The 20818-nt window shown below is 43.5% G+C and overlaps 2 protein-coding genes across 2 annotated transcripts in view; one reads left to right on the top strand and one right to left on the bottom strand.

The window, feature by feature from the left end:
- LOC111078240 (uncharacterized protein CG43867) overlaps window positions 1-20818 on the top strand; it is a 140740-nt gene that overhangs the window by 60305 nt on the left and 59617 nt on the right.
- On the bottom strand, window positions 13155-16434 carry LOC111078241. Its single transcript, XM_041594541.1, has 2 exons — window positions 15913-16434; window positions 13155-13760 (listed from the first exon to the last, which is right to left on the bottom strand). Exons 1-2 carry the CDS (start codon window positions 16308-16310, stop codon window positions 13319-13321), a joined length of 840 nt encoding a protein of 279 aa, XP_041450475.1. The 5' UTR covers window positions 16311-16434; the 3' UTR covers window positions 13155-13318.

The raw sequence follows: 20818 nt of genomic DNA, 5'->3' as shown, positions 1-20818 counted from the left end.
AGACGGACAGACAGACAAGGCTCTATCGACTCGGCTATTGATGCTGATCAAGAATATATATACTTTATGGGGTCGGAAACGTTTCCTTCTCTGCGTTACACACATCCACTTTTACCACAAATCTAATATACCCCTTAACTCTTTTTTGAGAACGGGTATAAAAATACCAGATTTAAAAATTCTTTAAAAAAAAATTACACCATAAAAAAAAATAATAAAGTACTACAAAAACTACAAAAATCCCGAAATCTATCAGAATAAGTCATTTTGGTTCACAGCCTAAATAAAAAGTTCAATTTTGTCGAGTAGTGTTATTATTGCCGACCAGCGTGGATGCGCTGACACTCCGCCGTTTGTGACGAGCCATGGCTAGAACTATGGTTCGTTACAAGTTGTGCTGGCATTCCATGCCACAACTGTTTCTGTTTGCATCTGTTTTCATCTGTATTTGTGTGTGTGTGGCAAAACGCTGTCGCTTATGTTAATTCCATGGAAAATGCATTCGCAGTCGCATTTGCTCATCAATTTATTATGAAATTGTCGAATGTTCTGACTGTTCTTTGGTTACCAATTTACGCATGCAAATCAGCACAGAAATTCCACACCTCGTTTGACATCGAAGCTATCACATTAAAGTCTGTTGATGATGATTATGTGGATGATGATGTGGATGCTGATGCTGATGTGTCTGTTTCTGTGTCTGCTTCTGTTTCGTTTGTGCAGTATAGCCACAGTGTCTCATGGGAAGATCTCAACGCCCTCCGCCATGGGTTTGTCCAGTTCCAGCTCCTTACCCAGGTACCCAGATATCTTCGCTACCGGCTCCGCCTCCGCCTCTGTCTCCGTCTCTGCTTCTGCTTCGGGGCAATGATGAACCTCCACATTGATGCACATCTCCTTGAGTTGGGCGGGCGAATGGGAGGCCCGTCGTCTTGTGTGTCGTTTCAGCATACGATCCGCTGTCCAGCCCACACGTTTCGGTGCAGCTTGAGGCATCTCATGCTGCTGCTTGGGCATAATAATGGCAACCGTGTGGCTTTCGGCTTGGTTTTCATGGCCTTGGGGCTCCTGCTGCTGCTGGACCTCCAGCTGATCCGCAATGGTCTGCTGATCCTCCTCGCAGTCTGCGCGCTTGCGACAGCAGAAGATCGCGTACATGGGACAGTGGGACAGTAGGCGGAGCATGTTCAAGCAACGACTGTGTGGCCTCGACTGTGTGGAGCACCTGTCCGATGGGCTTTATAGGGCCCAGCGCCAATGATCCACGATCCATGATGAGATATGTGAGTGCGCCAGCTGTGGAGGGGCTGTTTTTCGGAGCCTATTATCCGTGAGTACCAGTCCCAGTCGGAGTGGCAGTGCCAGTGGCAGTGTGCCACTAGTGTTTATAGTACCAGGCGGTGCCCCCTCCTCCTCCTCTTGCTATTCCAGCGTAATTTCCAACTCTGTTTCCAACTCAAATTTCAAATTTCAATTAGCATTGCATACCCTGGTGCGCTACGCAAAAAGTTTCCACTCTAATGAGTTTTGTAATTAAACGAAACTCGAAAATTGAATCCACAATCCAGCCCAAAACGCACCAACCAACCCGAAAGAAAAAAAAAAATGAACAACAATCCCCAACAGCAGCAACGGCAGCAGCAGCAGCAAGCTGGGAAATTGTTACACTTACAGAACCGAGTGAAGAGTCGCACTTTTCCAATGATTCACAAAGTAAAAGCAATTGCAGAGCAATTAAAATACGTGTCCTGGGGGCAGGGGGAACACAAAAAACAAGGGAGGATATTCAGGATATTCAAGAGTGGATTTCTAATTGGATTAGGCATTCCATAAAGGAAGAACCTACTCGCTTTTGGATGGTATATAGGCGGGATTCATATGAATCATTTTTAATCATTTGCATTTTAAATTCCCAAATTAATGTTTCTCTCAAGCTCGATATCTACAGGGACGCTGGCCAGTCCGTACACTCTCTCTCCCTCTCTCCCCCTGACCGTCGTATTTGTATGATTTTGTCCAGACTCTTTTTCCCCTCATTCCATTTGTACATTTCCCCCTGAACACCCATTTGTGGCTGGCTGCTGGCTCGTTTGTTGACTGTGCGGAAAACTAGAAAAATATCAATGTCATTTGCAGGCAGTCAGGCCTCTGCTTCTGAGTTCTGGGGGTTGCAGCTAGCACTGCTTGTGGGGGTAGTGGGTAGATGGGTTGGGGATATACGACAGATTTTGTTACTTGTTTGTAATGTTAGATGTGTTCCAGCGTCTCCGTTATTCTGTTTGGTTTTTCGGGACACTAGTGTTTCGGTTTTGGGTTGCTCCGTCCATTTTCGGTCACATCATTGCGGTTTCCGAACTGGGCTTTTACGCTATTTCCGTTTGTGTGAAGTGTGTACCGTGGAGTGTGTGTACTGTGGAGTGTTTGTCTATGACGAGAAAGTGCTGCACAGTTTTATGGGTGTTTTTTTTTTTGGGGCATACCCTTTCGAGGGGTTGCAGAGGGTAGTCCCAAAAATAGATAAATGTTTGTAGATTTCTGATGTATATAGACTCCTATTTGTTGATATATTTTTTGGTGAAATATGAGGATACGTCAGGGGAACACTTTTTTTGCAAACAATAATAATCATTTGCAACCTTTGTCGATCTATGTAAACAGTGCTATGATATGCACGCCTAAATTTCCTAGTATACAATTTTGCAGTCTATATTATAATAAATACATAATATATAAATAAATAAATATATTATCTAATATATACATATATAAAATATATACATATAATATCTAAAACATAACCAGTAAATCAATTAAATATATGCCCATAGCCATATTTCTCGCTGGAAGAGTATTCTAAGCTAGCAACAACAACAAACGTGGAAGCCTTTTCCGCTTCTTGTTATTCCAGTGTGGGTTTTTTTCTTTGAGTTGTGGGGGCTATATATTGCTTTGCTCTTTGGACAAGCCAGCCAGGCGCATAACCGCAAAACAGACGCACAACAGACGTACCCGCCGCCCCCTTTTTGTGGCCCTAACATTTTCCATTTTGTGAAAGGAAGTCTCTTCTCCGAGTCTCTCCACCAATCTCTGAATCTGTGGGAGATTTTAACCATTCACCCATTTCAGTGTCGATTTTTTTATGCGCTCGTGCAACCCCCAGTGCCTCGTGTACCGTGCCACTGCCACTGCTATTGCCACGCTCCTGGTTTTGGGACTCCTGCCGCTTCTGTATTTTGCTTTTGTGGTCATGCCCACTTGATGCGTATTTAATTAACGTTAATTGAAATTGATTTATGTATGCAGTGTGCGTACTGTACCAGCCATTCCACTCCCCCAATCACCCGCTCCTGCTACCCTTCTCTGCACCCCCCTTAAAAATGTTCTGCGTGAAATTTGTGGCAAGTCTTACGGTGGACAGTGGTGGGGCGGGAGGAAGAGACGTCAGTCCAATTGACAAATTTTCGGCATATCGACGAAGCATGACAAATTTTTGCGTTTTTGGGTTCATTAAATTGATTAAAAAAATTAAATATAAACATGGGGATTCCCCCCTGAAAATTGTACGGGCTTTCAATTGGGTAACGGATGGAAAATGTACGGAAAAATGATGGATGAGAGGGCGGAAATAGCTGGAAAATAAAGCAGATGGACAGAATAGATGGGGATTGATAGAAATATGTACATGGATTAGCAGTACATGAAGAAGGGATAAAGAGACGAGGAGAAGCAAAAGATGAGGCAGTAAATGGCAAAAAAGAAGTGCAAGCTTCAGAGGCGGAGAACGGAAAAGAAAACTGTAGGGAAAGGTACATAAAAACGCACAAGTAAAATCAAGTGCCAGACGTGTAAAAAAGGCATCTATATTATTGTAGTGATAAATAGCAGATAGTTGAAGCAGAAATTTAAAAAAGAAATAAAAAATAAAATAAAAAAACCTGTAGAAGCAGGACCACAAAAAAAGTACTAAACCATTCAGTTTTTGTTTTTGTTTAAAGCTAAAATATATAAGTTTTACGAAATGGTGGTTCCATTACTAAATAGCGTTCACTGAATGGAAGGCTTGATGAGTTTTAAAGATTAAAGATGTTGCTGGAGATGGGAAAAAATGAATGAGAACAAATTGATGGAAGGAGATCGAATTAAAGGAAGGAATTCGATATGTGAAATCGGCTTATTCTATCTTCCATCGTTAATCGAATCTTTGTCACTTTAATCTTCATATAGTCATCAGTTTCATGGACCTAATTCTTGAATGTTGTTGAGGAACTGAGCCTGAACCTCTTCTGTCTTTAATTCAATAAATTTCAAGTATATACATATACTTTTCAGCCACTGCTTGAGGGAATTGATGCACTGCTTTTACTTCGTTTCCTAAACAAACTTCAAATAAAAACTTATTCTGTATCTGTACCATTATTTTGCCCCCCACAGACAAAGGCAAAGCGAGTCAAAGTTTGTGGAAAATCCAATTTCCACATCATTAAGTTTTGTGTGTAAAAATGCAGCTACATCCACTGCCACAGCCCCCCCTGTATCTTTTTTTAGGGCTTGGGGGAAGCTTCACTTTTATGTTGATTTAATTAGAGGGAAAGCTGGGAGGGCTCTCCTCTGATTTGATTGCATAATTTTAGGTGTGCAGCAGCAAAACAGTCGAAAATCGAATTCGAATACGAACTCGTAATCGAAGGTCATGGTCGCACAGGGGGGTGGGGGGAGGAAGGAAGTGGGGTATTGTGTGGGACTGCAATCAGGAAAAACAGCAAACAAAGAACAATAACAATAAAGCAAAAGAAAATAACGAAAATTCATCATAAACGAAGAAAAAAAAGGCAAAGGCAAATGAAAATGGAAAGAGGCTGAAGGGAAAGCTTTCGGCTCGGGACCCACACGGAACGATCGTAAATTAGAAATGGCATTTTATGCGTGCGTGGAAATAAAAATTCTCTCTCTCTCTCTCTCTCTCTCTGTCTCTGTGTGTGTGTGTTGATTTTAGGCATATTTTGTAAAAGGAGAAAGAAAAAGTTAAAGTACACAGAGAAAGAGCTCTCGAATTGTTGGTTACTCTCAAGTGATTGATGGTTTTCCTTTCTTATAATGTATATAGAATAAAGCCGTACTGAATCCATGAAGCTATGATTTTTGCTGGGATCTAAATAAATCAATAAATAAATAATAATAAAATGTAATAACGAGCAAGAGCAAAATGCTAAAATGAAATTTAATTTCTTGCCAGCGAGCAATCCGAAAATTTCGTGTAAACAGGGCATCAAATGTTTCAGTTTCTTATCATTTTGCACTGCTCCCTTTTCCAGCCGCCTTTTGCTGCTCTTTGCTGCTCTTGCAGCCCTCTGCCAATGCTGTCATAAAATTACTCATACGACTTGTTAACCGTTTCACCAAAACACACAGAGGCAGCCACAAACAGAAACACGAAGACACACAGACTAGCAGAGAGACAGACAGACAGATAGACGCACATTGATTTCTCATCTTACATCTCTTTTACTCATACATCTCTTTCTCTCTCTCTCTCTTGTTTCTTTCCTGCAGGTGAGTCTGAGTCCCAACCAACCCCATGGCCCCATGGCATCGTTTGTGCTTTTCCTTGATATGTGATGCCCAAAAGGAAAGCCGGTGTGGGTAGGCCTCTGATGCTGCCTGCCGATTGATGATTTATATCGGAGAATACACATATGTACTTTGTATGTGGTGGAATGGCAGGTAGTAGCTATGGAGACGAACGATGTTCTCTGTGTCTATTTTTCTCTGTGAAATTATACGCTTTTGGATTCAATGGCAGTGTAAGCAAATGAGATTTTTCCGCTGCGAAAAACTTTCGACTCACTCAACTGAAAGTGGTTTTCGCTGCTGCGGAAAGAACTGAGGGCACTGCAAGAAAATCTAGAGGAACGGCAATATTTGTTGAGCAAACCCAGCGATAAAAATTCTAAAAAGTAAAAGATCTGACCCTTATGACACTTTCTGGTGATTTTGTAATAAGTATGGGAATAGAAATTAAAAGGAAAATTGCCACAAGAAGCCTTAAGAGTGGGCAAAAACTCTTGGGAAAGAAACTTACAATCTATTTTTATATTTTAATAATTTTTTGAAAGCACTTTCCCTTGAGTCTGTGGAAAACAGTTGTTCTATCTATCCCATTTCCCCCTGGAATAAAGTTTTGTATTGCAATAAATTTTAGCCATCAGGAAAGTGAGTAGACCGCCAGTAATTTCTTGGAACTTAGCAATCCCTAAATATGGCTCTTAAATTGAGCATAATCCTACGATAAAAGTGAAGCCAAATCGCCGCAAGCTGAGACTTGGTATTCATTCTGGGAATACCCCATCGAATCCATATGAATCTTTATACAGAACTTTTTAGAATATTTTTCCACAGTGTGGAGTTTAGGATTTGTTTTGTGGGACCCAGCGCCCACCCGCCCCATTTGCCTTTCTCATTCCGCACTCAACAACAAAGGAATTTTCCTAATTATGCGTTTACCTGCACGTACACACCCTTGTGGAGGGGGGTTTTTGGGACTGGCTGGTATGGGGAAAATGGCAACAGTAAAAGAGATTTTCCCTCACTCTAGGAAAAAAGCGTAGAACCGATGGACCCCAATGGACCATGCAAAACAGAACAGAAAATCGCACAACTGCAAGGGGAGAATCTTCATTCTCTTTTTCGCATGGAGAATGCTCAGCATTCCGTGATTAACAATTACAAAAAACAGCAGCTCAAATTTCAGCCAAAAACCAAACACAAAACTCTGTTATTTTTCCCTCTCTGGTTTTCCTCTTCTTTTAGGGGGTGGGTGCTGGCTGGTGGGCGTATGCTACGTGAGGTTTGTGCCCATAAGCAATTTAGCTAATTTAGCTACAAAACAACAACAGGAGCAGCAGCAGCAGCAGCCACCACAATGACGAGGACCCCAAAAGCAAAATAATCGAAGCAGAAGAACGCAATAACAACAACAACAACAGAAAAGTGCTAGAAAAACTGTGGGCGGAAAAACCACTGTGGGAGAGAGAAGAATGGAGGAGTAAAACTAGAGAATTGCTAGAGCAAGAGAGAAAGTGAAGAAAATGTTTAAGTCTGAATGAAAATTGACTTTAAATTAATAGAATCTAATACTTAGAGGGGTTCAGGACAATCTTAGTGGCATTTTCATACTTCTCTCCCCACTCTGTGCCACTTGTTCCCGCTTTCCCGCGATCTCTTTCGCACTCAAGCAGTTGCCTGATGCACTTCTCCCTGCAGAATAGATCATAGATCACTGTGCGGGAAGTGCAGGAAAACTAAACAAAAAAAAAAATAGTCGAGTGTCTGCCAGACGAAAGTGTAACACTGGATAGACAGTGGCAGTAATAACAGCAATGGCAAATGGCCATTGCAATAATAATAATAATCTTCCTAAGTATATTCAGGCTGCTGCTGCTGCTGCTCGCTGCTGTCTCTCTTTTCCGGACAGGAGCAGAGTCCTGATTCTAATAACTGTTTCTTTTTATGGCCCAAACAATGCCAGGCGCCAGGGGATGGCCAGAGCCATTGTTACCAAGCAGGATGGGGGGTGGGAGAGCTGCTTCTCGAAGAAGAAAAATGCATTTGATTGAATTTTGAAAAGTCGAACGGCGAGACACTGATTCCCCCTGCCAGTTCTGCCAGTGCATGCATCCCTTATCCTGTGGGACCTTTGGCACGTAGCCCTGACAATCCATGAACTGAAGCAAACAACATGCAAACAGCTGGAGCTGCCTGTATCCGTGTCCTGTAATGAAATTCCTTAAATCTCGCCGCTCCGTTTCACTCTCCATTTGCACACAGATTTTTACTTAATTCCCGTGAAGAGATGTGGCCAATGAATCGCATGAATCCTGCCAGCGCAGGCCATTCTGTTCACCGACTGCATTTGTCGTAGAATGTCGTAGCATGTCAGTGGATGTGTCCCGATGTCCCCGACAGGACAAGACAAATGCGCTTATTGACTTGAAGTGGCGACCCATAAATTGTGTGCAACTTCCCTGGCTCGTGTCCCTGTCTCTGTCCCTGGCTCGTGTCCCTGTCTCTGTCTCTGGCAGTAGATTCTGTCTCGCGCTCTGTCTTACGAGCAGCAGGTGGACTTGCTGCTGACACAGAAGCAGACACAGGCTGAGGCAATGGCAGAGCTTAAGCAACGGCCATGTCTCCGTATAAATTAGCTCTGAGGAAGAGATAGAGTGAAAGAGAGAGTGGGAGAGAGAGCGTGTTTGAGTGCGGGGATTTTCACTGCTACACGAAGTCCATGAATCGTTTACCCAGGATATAACGAGTTAAACTAACAAAATGCCAAAGAGATTCCGCCACGATTGAAATTGCTTAAGACACCAATCCTCCAAGTGACTGTCCATTGTCCAGCTGCAGTTCCCGCACACGAATCAGTCCGAGGAAGCACCGCATTTTGGAGCTCCCTTCGATACTGGCATTCAAATGAATATTAAAAGAGCTCTTCCCAGAGAATTAGCAACAAATAAACTTGCGAAAATTTGGAACCTGCGTAGTTCGCTGACATCTGATGTGGAAAATGTTTGCTAAACAACTTTCTATCGTACAATCGATTTATCGAGCACATTTTCGGGGCACTTTATCGATGCCATTATTCAAATGAAACTGCAAAGAGAGCTCTCACAAGGATGCTCGCATCCTTTTGGGTCGCAATCTCTATTTTAGGTCTCCATGCCATTGGGATTTATTGTTGCTGTATTGTCTAAGTAGATATTCGTTTGTGTGTGTGTGTGTGTGTGTGTGTGTGTGTGTGTGTGTGTGGGACGACCCTCGCGGCCATCACACGCGCACGGCCACGCCTTGGTCCGTGGCACTCGGCCCACTTCTCGACTCCTGCTGCGGGGTGCTGCTGCGGGGGCCTTTGCTATCTCAATTGCGTGCATTTAGTACTCATTAAAAGCGTTAATCATTTTGGCTGCCTTTGTCGCTGCCCCCCCACCGCTCTCTTTCTCTCACTTCACTTTTAATTCAGTGGGTGGGTCGGTTGGTGGCTGCCTGCGTGCTGCCTGCCCTGCCTGCTGCCCGGATGAAACCGATTTGCATAAATTTCCAACAATGATAGCTGGGACTCAGGGCTCCGTGTCTGCTGCAGCTCCTTCGTGTCGTGTCTCCTGTGTGTCCGTCTGATGGAGCCCTGTCATCGCTTTGGGGCATCTCTCGCTTGTCTGCTACACACAACAAAACAAATAGAAAAAAAAAACAGTGGAGCGATGAGGAGAGGAGTGGAGCGGAGCGGAAAGACGACGAAACACACTTAATTAAAATTTTTATTACACAAATTTTGCTTTTGTGTCGATAATTTTATGCTTATCATCAGGGGCAGCAGACAGACACTACGAGACAGAGAGAGAGAGAGAGAGAGAGAGAGAGAGAGAGAGAGACCATTGGTGGCTTCTAATTTGCAGCATCAGCACTCTTTTTCTCTTGCTCTCTTTTGCTACAGGTGTAGAAGGGGGGCGGACACGATCCTTGGACGCCTTTGGGGACGGCAACGCATAAAAACGGAAATTAAAAAGGAAGCCCACGCAGCATCCACCCACCCACACCCACCCACTCGCAGTCCTCAAGTCCAGGGACTTTTCCGCTCTTTTCCCTTTTGGCTTTTCCTTTATGTTCGTCCGCCAGTTCGTTCGCGATTCGCGATACGCGTTCGGAAGTTTCACCTTAATATGCAGGAAATTTCATTAAAGTTGATACAACTCCCTCGTGGTGCTGCTGCTCCTCCTCCTTCTCCTCCTGCTGCACTCTCCTTGGGTTTCATTTCTGTTGGGGAAGGGGCTGTCACTTGATAGTTCCCTCATCAATCGCATCAGATTTCTTTGTTGCTCTTTGGATAATCCGAATCCGAATCCATACGAAAAAGTGTCTGCTGTTTGTGCATTTACAACCTTTTAGTACAGAGCCAAAAGGCTAGGGAAAGGAGTCCATTTCTTCTCTTTTCCCGGACATCTTTCCAACTGAAATCTGAAAGCAATAAAAAGCAAAACTAATGAGCCGCTCATCATTGTTAAAATCCCCGATTCGACAGTGGCAATTGCTCTCCTCCGCTGCTCCTCTATCGGCAACAACATTTTTCGAGTAGGCCAGCCTGCTTGCCAATCAATTTGACAGCCATGTGGCACTGGGCCCTGGCCCTGGCACTGGGCCAAGGAGAGGCCAAGCTGCAGTGGAGTGAAGTGGAGTGGTGCCTCATGATGCCTCTGGACCAGTCAAATGAGTTTCAATCATGAGAACGACACAATAACCGAAGGGGCGGCAGATCGGCCAGACCTGCTCTCACAGCAGGCAGGCGTGAGCTATAAAAAATTTAAGCAATTCGGCATTTTACACCTTGTTGCAATGGATAAGAAGTAGAGCAGGAGAAGCAGCAGCAGCAGCCAGTCCTGTGGCCATAGTAGCCCTAGTGGCTGGTAGGTGGTAGATGGTAGGTGTAGCTGTAGGTGGGTGGGCGCTGAAGCCATCAGTACGGCAATCAAAAGCAATGATTGTTGCCCATAAAACGAAACGGTTATGTTTATCTGGGTTTTTGGCTTGGGCCTTGTGCTCCTTGCGAGAAAGTGAGAGAGAGAGAGAGCAGAAGTAGGAGAAGAGAAGAGCTAATAGAATGCGCTCAAGGCGAAACTCTCGGCGAGCCTTTGCCTAAGTAAAAGAAATGAGCCTGAGAAGTAAATATTTAATGACACAACTCTGTATCTGTTTCTTTCACTCTCTCCCCCCCCCTCTCTCTCTTTCGCTTTGTTGCTTTGTTGCCCCCCAGGCTAATGGACACACTCGCACTCGAAGGCAGTTCCCACTCCCATTTCCAGTCCATTCCCCAAACGATTGCCTGCCTGTGCTGCTGTTGTGTGTGTTGCTTACTTTTTGAACAAGTGCAAATGTTTTTCATGACTTTTCATTTTATTTAATTTCACTTTTATTATGATTATATTTTCAGCCGCTTTTACTGTCTCTACCCCACCACTCCCCACTCCTTTGCGCTCTCTCCCGCTGTGCTTTGCTTTGCTTTTGCCTTCTTTTTGGGTACTTTTTTGGCTAACGATGAAATGACTTAATAAAAAAGTTCTTTCGGACTTTGGTAATTGTTCGAATGGAATGTTATGTTTATGGGCCATGTGGAAAATGGCAAATCGAATTCTGCATTCCGATTCGTAACCGTTTCGTGCCACTGCATTCTTGGAACAATGGAAAATCAAATGGTTCCATTCCCGCTGTTTTGAATTTGTTTTTGTAGAAACGTTTCAATGCCACAGACATATATGTAAATGGCATGGTCACACTGCAGTTGAAGAACAGCTGAAGATCAGTCCTTCCACTGGGATTCCAGCTGGGCAGCTGATTAATTCCAATTACTACTAATTAAGCTGAGAGAGACCGCAGTCGAGAATGAAGAGATAAAATAATGCAATTTATTCCCACGTTTGCCATGTTCCAATTCCACATTTGTACATGGTCACACTGCTAACGCGTCGAGGGGGCGGGCATTTCTCCGTAGCAGAAGAATCAATTCAGGGTTTTCAAATCGATTCAGTTGCCTGATTAAAGGGTGCCGCCACCTCCTACACCTTTTTAGCTTTATCTTGCACCTTCAAACCATTTCCCAGTCCATTCCTAACGAATGGAAAAACAAAACAAAAGCAAATGCCATGAAAATTGAAAATGAAACGTAACACGCCACAATTCAAGAAACAAATGGCTGCTGATGGCACGGGGGCCAATGCCTGATGCCTGATGGCTGGTCTGGTCTGGTATGGAACGGCATGGGATGGCTGGATGTCTGGGATGGTGATGAGGTTGGGGAGCCTGGAGAGCCTGGAGTGCAGATCCAGACCCAGAAAAATGCTTCAGCGCAATGCATTTTCCAGCCAAAAAAAAAAAAACAAAAAAAAAACGAAGCGAAACGAAAAGAAAAGAAAAAGTAGGACGTGCAGACATGTGCCGCGCCACAGCCTCGTCGCCTGGCGCCAGGGCGACGCAGCCAGTGGCAGTAAGCGATAGTCAGTTAGTGGCATGCCCCCCAGTGGGTTTCGGGCGCGTTCTCGGGTTTAACTTTGGCAAACGCTTACGCAACGTTTTGTTTGAGCGAACGAAGGAACGGACGGACGGACAGATGGACGGACAACGGAACGGACAGCTGGAAGAGATGGAGCTGGAGTGGGAGTGGGAGACAAATGGCTGCAGCCGGGTGGCAACTGGCTGACAGGTGTGGCAGAAGAGCGAGCAGCAGCAGCGGCAGAAGACAACTGCAAGTCAGGAAAAGCACTGGGAAATAACACTGAAAGCTTACTGAGGTGCAAAGAAAGGGAGAAACACAGAGAAAGAGATAGAGCGAGACAAGAGAGAGAGGTAGAAATTTACATAAAGCAAATGAAGCTGAAATGGAGTACGGGAGGGGTGAGTGCGTCGGGGGAGGCTGTGGGAAATGGGAAATGGAGCTGGCTGGGAAATAGGAGATGGGAAATGGGAAATGCCAGCCAGGAGAGAGCTAGGAGAGCCGGGGCACACGGATAGTTTGCATTGCCTTGACCGATAAGGTAAATACTTCAATTTGCGCAAAATGTTTCCCCCACAGAAGCGAAACGTTGTGCCATGCACTGCGAGAAAAAGCCGAGTGACGAAATCTAAACTGAAAACAGGCCAGTGAAACACCCACTCAATTTCAGCCCCACGTTGGTTTATTCCCAGGAAAATATCCCCCAAAAATGTTACGGAAAGGCTGTAAAAGAGAACGGGAAGGAACGTATGTACTTTTATACCCAGTCAGTACTCAGTCAGTATACATTTTTGAGTTCTTCCCTTCATTTCCATTAATGTCTGCTTTTGCTTCTGGGTCTGGGCCTGATCCCTGGGTACGTTCCTGGTTCGAGAGATCTGATTTCCCGAACTCACTTTCGATTTGCCACAATTTTATTTTATTTATTTGCCAGCGAACCGAAATTAAATTTTAAAAACTCTCTCTGGTCTGCTCGCTGCTCGTTTGCTTTTTGTTTTATTTGTACAACAGATTTGTATGGCTAATTTACGCGCATCGAAAATTGATTCGATCGGGAGACCCAATGGGCTGGGGTGGGGAACGACGACCTTGGCTGTCTTCCCGGCGAATTGCGAATCATGAATCGGATCGCTAATTGTTAATCAAGTGCCTCCAACCCCAAGGCCATGTCAACGGAGCCGACCATGGGCCATGTGCAAATTTGGAAATCGAAAATCGAAAATTGAAATGCAAAATGGGAAATGGATGATGGAGAGATGGGTAATGGGTAATGGCGAGATGCTCATGCTAATCCGTGCCCTTCAGCTTTCTGTACATCGCCCCGACAGCGAACTTATCGAGGGGATCCAGGGCTCCAGTGCTCACATGGTAGAAGAGGGCCATCATGACGAAGCGCACTCGCTGGTCGCATTTCAGGGCGTCCCACCTGGTACGCGTCTCGGCACGCACTCGTTTGCGGCAGGCTCGCGGGTGCATTTGCCTGAAACGGCTCCCGAAGCTCTGCTGGAAGTTGGAGTAGGCGGTGGCCCGCAGCCTCTCTCCGGTGTGCCCTCTGCAGTGGTGGGGCAGCTTCTGTCTGGGCATGAGGCTCAGCCAAAGCTTCCCGTCCTTAGGGCACCTACCTAGCTCCATCTCGTACAGCCTCTCGGCGCGAATTTCACTCCTGATCATCGCCCGTAGATTGGCCTTCTTCTCTGCACTGCTCTTCTTTTTCGTCGGGCAGCTTTCCCTCTTTTTCGGCTTTTGCGTACACTTCTGATATTTTTTTTTGCGGCACAACTTTGCTTTCGTCTGGCACTTGCTCTCCTTTTTCACTGCACAACTTTTTCCCTTCTTCCTCTGCAACCCGATTCTTTTCTTCTCTTGCCTCTCTTGCCTCTCTTGCTCAGCAAGCTGATCGAACACCAAAGTCAGGTAGCTGTCGGTTAGATCCGAGAAGGTCATGAGACGCATCTCGCAGCGAGCCATCCTGTCGTAGGTCACCAGCGGCCCCGGATAACTATTTCGGATCATATAGCTGTGGTACGCCAGCAGGGATATGTCTTCTTGGTGGGATGGCAGAACAGCTGGCACAGCTTCTCGAAGGACTTTTTCTCCTCCCCCTTTTTTAGTGAATCGGCAGCATCTTTTTCATAAGGGCCCAAATACAGTCCCGTTGCTCTGCCATTGATCGTTGCCCGGGAAAAAAATTGAATCCGTAAAGAAAATATTAAAAAAATAATAATTTAAGTCTCTCCTGTTTTGTGTGGGTTGTGTACGCTGTGAATTCTGTGAATGTTGTGAATGTTTTGTGGAAATGTGTCTCCCATTTGTGCCCCTGTGTCTGATTGTAATTTCAAAGGAATCCTGCTCCAGCCAGATGCTGATCAAGAATATATAATTTACTTTATGGGCTCGGAAACGTTTCCTTCTCTACGTTGGACACATACACTTTTACCACAAATCTTATATGCCCCTTACCTCTTTTTTGAGTACGGGTATAAAAAATAGTTATGTTTAAGGAACATTTTCCCAAGATTTATTCTGCAGATATCAACTTTTTAGATACAAAACTGCAAATTCGGGATCAAATAAACAGGGATCCTACTTAATAAACTGATAAAAAAAATATTTATAATTTTTATTAATTAATAAAATTAGTAATGATAATAATTAATTTGATTAATATTAATGTTATAGCCAGCATGAACACTGGCTTCTGAACACTATTAATGCTAGAGCTACGAGCTTTTAGGTCGGATCACATACTTATACATATGTATGTATGTACATATGGGCATTTATATGATGTCACACACATTTAATTTGAAAAATCCCCACTCCGTTAATTTATTCCCAGAAAAATATCCCCCCTAAAACTTACGGAAAGGCTGTAAAAGAGAACTTGTACTTTTATACCCAGTCAGTACTCAGTCAGTATATACATTTTTGAGCTTATTCCTTCCCCATTTCCATTAGCATAGTGTATGCTTTTGCTTCTGGTTCTGGGGCCTGATCCCTGGGTGCGTTCCTGGTCCGAGAGATCTGATTTCCCGAACTCACTTTCGATTTGCCACAATTTTATTTTATTTATTTGCCAGCGAACCGAAATTAAATTTTAAAAACTCTCTCTGGTCTGCAAGCTGCTCGTTTGCTTTTTGTTTTATTTGTACAACAGATTTTTATGGCTAATGTACGCGCATCGAAAATTGATTCGATCGGGAGACCCAATGGGCTGGGTGGGGAACGACGACCTTGGCTGTCTTCCCGCGAATTGCGAATCATGAATCGTGAATCGCTAATTGTTAATCAAGTGCCTCCAACCCCAAGGCCATGTCAACGGAGCCGACCATGGGCCATGTGCAAATTTAGAAATCGAAATCGAAAATCGAAAATTGAAATGCAAAATGGGAAATGGATGATGGAGAGATGGGTAATGGGTAATGGCAAGATGCTCATGCTAATCCGTGCCCTTCAGCTTTCTGTACATCGCCCCGACAGCGAACTTATCGAGGGGATCCAGGGCTCCAGTGCTCACATGGTAGAAGAGGGCCATCATGACGAAGCGCACTCGCTGGTCGCATTTCAGGGCGTCCCACCTGGTACGCGTCTCGGCACGCACCCGTTTGCGGCAGGCTCGCGGGTGCATTTGCCTGAAACGGCTCCCGAAGCTCTGCTGGAAGTTGGAGTAGGCGGTGGCCCGCAGCCTCTCTCCGGTGTGCCCTCTGCAGTGGTGGGGCAGCTTCTGTCTGGGCATGAGGCTCAGCCAAGGCTTCCCGTCCTTAGGGCACCTACCTAGCTTCATCTCATACAGCCTCTCGGCGCGAATTTCACTCATGATCATCGCCCGAAGATTGGCCTTCTTCTCTGCACTGCTCTTCTTTTTCGTCGGGCAGCTTTCCCTCTTTTTCGGCTTTTGCGTACACTTATGATATCTTTTTTTGCGGCACTTGCTCTCCTTTTTCACTGCACAACTTTTTCCCTTCTTCCTCTGCAACCCGATTCTTTTCTTCTCTTGCTCAGCAAGCTTATCGAACACCAAAGTCAGGTAGCTGTCGGTCAGATCCGAGAAGGTCATAAGACGCATCTCGCAGCGAGCCATCCTGTCGTAGGTCACCAGCGGCCCCGGATAACTATTTGGGATCATATAGCTGTGGTACGCCAGCAGGGGATATGTCTTCTTGGTGGAATGGCAGAACAGCTGGCACAGCTTCTCGAAGGACTTTTTCTCCTCCCCTTTTTTAGTGAATCGGCAGCATCTTTTCATAAGGGCCCAAATACAGTCCCGTTGCTCTGCCATTGATCGTTGCCCGGAAAACAAATTGAATCCGTAAAGAAAATATTAAAAAAATAATAATTTAAGTCTCTCCTGTTTTGTGTGGGTTGTGTACGCTGTGAATGCTGTGAATGCTGTGAATGTATTGTGGAAATGTGTCTCCCATTTGTGCCCCTGTGTCTGATTGTAATTTCAAAGGAATCCTGCTCCAGCCAGATGCTGATCAAGAATATAATTTACTTTATGGGCTCGGAAACGTTTCCTTCTCTACGTTGGACACATACACTTTTACCACAAATCTTATATGCTCCTTAACTCTTTTTTGAGTACGGGTATAAAAATAGTTATGTTTAAGGAACATTTTCCCAAGATTTATTCTGCAGATATCAACTTTTTAGATACAAAACTGCAAATTCGGGATCAAATAAACAGGGATCCTACTTAATAGACTGATAAAAAAAATATTTATAATTTTTATTAATTAATAAAATTAGTAATGATAATAATTAATTTTATTAATATTAATGTTATAGCCAGCATGAACACTGGCTTCTGAACACTATTAATGCTAGAGCTACGAGCTTTTGAGTGCATACTAGAGTATAATCCTAGAGGATCACATTCTTATACATATGTATGTATGTACATATGGGCATTTATATGACACTTATGTGACACACATTTAAATTGAAAAAGTTTTAGTTTTGATTTTAGCAAAAAAAAAAATTATTTACGAATTTTTTTTTTTATTTAATGTTCAGCACATTAAATCAGCTGATGCTAGCGGTTGCAATTTGTATGCAATAATCGATCATTTTTAATGACATTTTACCGTCGAAAATGACATGGAATTTTGTGATGGAATCTTTCATGTAGCTACAGAAAGTAGAGTCCCTTTTTGCACTGTGTAGTATGTAGTGTAGTGTGTCCAAGTGTCCGAGTGTGTGCGCGGGTCTGTTGAGGAATGAAAGATAAATACACTGGGCAGCCGTGACAGAAAGAGAGTCGGGGAGAGTCTGTGGGCAGTGCTCCACAGGAATACCCATCAACGCGCTGGCCCAAGATACAAAGTGAAATGGAAAATTGCAAAAGAAAATTTAAAAAGTTTACTAACACACACACATAGATAGATAGATGGAAGGCTCCCCCTTAATGAAGCTGTCCGGCAGCATACCGCCCACCCTCCTTCCAGAGGAATCGCCTTTAGCCTTCAGCTTCAGAATGGTTTGGTTTCCATTCACCATTCTCCATTCTCCATGCTCTGGCACTCTCCCAATCGGTGTATGTATGTGTGTGTGTGTGGTCTGTGGGGGCGTCTCTGTGTGGTGATGGCCCATTGGTGTCATGTTTACTTAGCTGCAATGTTGCAGCTTCTCTGCCACTCTCAATGTCGGGGCCTCCTCTCTGTGCAGCACTCTGTTGAATGCCTCTGTGCATCGCATATCAGGGGCATATCCTTTTATCTTTGCCTGTGCCGCACGTCAAAGCTCATTGACAGGCCATATGTCAGAAATTGATTCGTGGCTGTTGCTTCCGTTCTCCCTGACATCAGTGTCCCTTTTCTCAGCCCTGGCAGCCTCCTGCCTGCAGGCGAGCAGAGAAATTGAGATCCCAGAAAACCCCATTCTACGCTTTCGACACCATTCTTTCCCTTGCCCCGGGTCTGTGTTGAGAGGGTACTCGTACTCGGTATTTGTGTCCAGTGTCTCGAGTGTCTCATCAATTTGTTTTGTTTTTGGCATTTTCCAGCAATTTGAGGAGCTCCAACCAAGGAGCAAGCCTTTTGCTGAAGGTCTGTCAAGCATTCGGTAAAGTAATTTGTATTTAAATTGGGCTCCAACATGGAAATACGACGACGAGGTACTTCAATTAGAAATTAGAGAACTAAAGGAATAAGTTAAAGGTGTGAGTTTAGAGCTATCCCAAGGGAAAGTACATTCTGCATATGTTTTTAAATATATAATGGCATGTGGAGCATTAATATTTACTTTTATTCTTTTCTGCTTAAATATTCCTTTAAGTATTCTCTGCCAAAAGGTTGTATTTTATGTTTCAAAAAGCTTTTTGGGTACATACCTTACCTGGATCAGCTATATACGTACTCGCATAATTTCTCTTCTTATCCTTCCTGTGATTAAGTTGCTGCATTCCTTGAGCTGTGCTTCCCCTTTTTTGATGAGCGTATAATAATTACATTTTCCACCATTTTGAGAAGGTCACCCATCCACAGCCTCAACCTCATTCCCATTTCCCACCCCCTCGCGTACATTTTCAAGGATAGCTGCACGTACTTTTCACCTGGCGGATTCCCTTTTATGCTACCATTTCCCCCGCACCTTAGTTTTGTGCCTTTTTTTTTTGTCTTTTTGGCGACTCCTTCAGAGTTCCTTCCCCAAAGTGGAAATCCTTTCAAATTGTGTATATTGACAGCTGTCACCGCTTCCCATCAGATTTCTTGCTTCCCTTAAGTAAAGAATAGTAAAGAAAATACGAAAAGAAGCGACAGATATAAGATACAAGAAATAAGAAATGCCATCAAGGGAGCAAAAACATTTTAATGTATTTTATTTTGGATATTTATTTTTTATACCCGTACTCAAAAAAAGTTAAGGGGTATATTAGATTTGTGGTAAAAGTGGATGTGTGTAACGCAGAGAAGGAAACGTTTCCGACCCCATAAAGTATATATATTCTTGATCAGCATCAATAGCCGAGTCGATATAGCCATGTCTGTCTGTCCGTCTGTCTGTCTGTCTGTCTGTCTCGATGAGCGCCTGAATCTAGAAACTATAAGAGCTAGGGCAACCAAATTTGGTTTCCAGACTCATGTGATATCACACTGCTACAAGTGTATTTAAAAATTTCGCCCCGCCCCCTTCCGCCCCCACAAAGAACGAAAATCTGTGGCAGTCACATTTTTAAAGATACGATAAAACTAAAAACGCATTATCGTAGAGAATGCCCATATCTACCAGATTGCCGAATCTGAATCAGATCGGATCATAATTATAGCCAGAATGAAGAAATTAATTTTCAGTCGCTTCCCCTGCCCACCCTCCGGCAAACGACAACGCAACTCATTTTCCTTCTCGCTCGCACACTATGCCGCGTTCAGTGCGCGAGCAACCCCTAGCGGAGGAGATGTAGAATCTAAATGGTACATGTATAATCTACATGTTAGATGTATAATGTACATAATATATGTAGATGTAGATAACAGATGTAGCAAAAATATGTAACATTTTTTTTTTTATTATAAAATTCTAAAAAATCATATGCTCAAAAATGTATATGCTGACTGAGTACGGGTATAAGTAGAGTCGCGTCCCCAGAAGCGACTCGCACGTTCCTTCTCATTTGTTTTGTGTTGTTGTTGTCTGTCTGTTTTTTTTTAATTAAATGAAATTAAAATGTAAATTTTGCGCTTACCTCCCAGCAAACCCCCAGCCCTCCCCCCAACCAGCTTTTGAATACCCCTTAATGCTGTTGGAGTGATGTGAGAGGGTATGCTGGTTGGGTGGAGTTGCTAGGTAACAGCGGGGAGAAAGATGGGTTTTTGATGGGCTCAGCGAGGCACGAGAATATCACAAAATAATTAAACATTTTTTCCCATCCACTAATCGAAAGAAAGCGCATCTTTTATTTTTCAAGACATAAATTCTTGCAATGTGCGGACTCTTAAATAGTTACTTATTATTATAGTTATACAATTTAATTATATTTTTATTTATATATTCTAATACTGAGCATTTTGTTCTATCTTGGATTTATTTACTTTGACTGCAATGATTATTCTCCAGCTACTTTTAATCCCAATGCCTGACAATCCGAAACAATTAAAGATTATGCAGATTCTGGCTATAGTTAAATATTGTTAAATATTCTTTTTCTTTTATCTGCCCACTACTTACATTTGAAAAGTCCCTCTACTGCCTGCCTGGGTATCTCATAGTCAAGACACTTTGTCATTCGTATGAAGAATCTTATTAAAAAAAACACACACAGAAGGAAAAAGTATTTAGATGAGGAGGAGGAGGCTGGTTAGGCGATGCTTAGGCGATGGGTGGAAACAAAGGAAAAAAAAAAAACCAAAATACAAATGCAAACAACAATTAAATGTTCACTAAGCTAACAATAAACAGCAACACGAACAAGTACAAGAAAAAGGACTCGAAGGCAAAGGAGAAGACAGCCGAGATACAGGAGAGATACAGTAGCTGTAGGGATGTACATCCTGCAGGAGGAGCGACAGATGTCGTCGGGCATTGCCATTTGTTAATGGAACAATTGAGCGTTGAATGTGTATGCTGTTGGAGAGGGAGGATACAAAGTGCCAAGGGAATGCCAAGCAGCAAATGATGCCAAAAGGCTTTGGCTTCCGATTCCAATTAACGGAACACCAACTGCCATATCGGTTCCACTTTTTCAACAATAAATCTGAATGAAAAGCAAAGTTTTGCCCAGCAAATGGCTTACGATGGAGGAACCAATAGATTGCTTCCAATTCGATTTAATAAAAAGAAACATTCACG

Source organism: Drosophila obscura, unplaced genomic scaffold (assembly GCF_018151105.1).
Source record: "Drosophila obscura isolate BZ-5 IFL unplaced genomic scaffold, ASM1815110v1 contig_29, whole genome shotgun sequence".
NCBI lineage: Eukaryota > Metazoa > Arthropoda > Insecta > Diptera > Drosophilidae > Drosophila > Drosophila obscura.
Note: the sequence above shows the minus strand (reverse complement) of the source record. Positions and strands in the feature narration are given on the sequence as shown.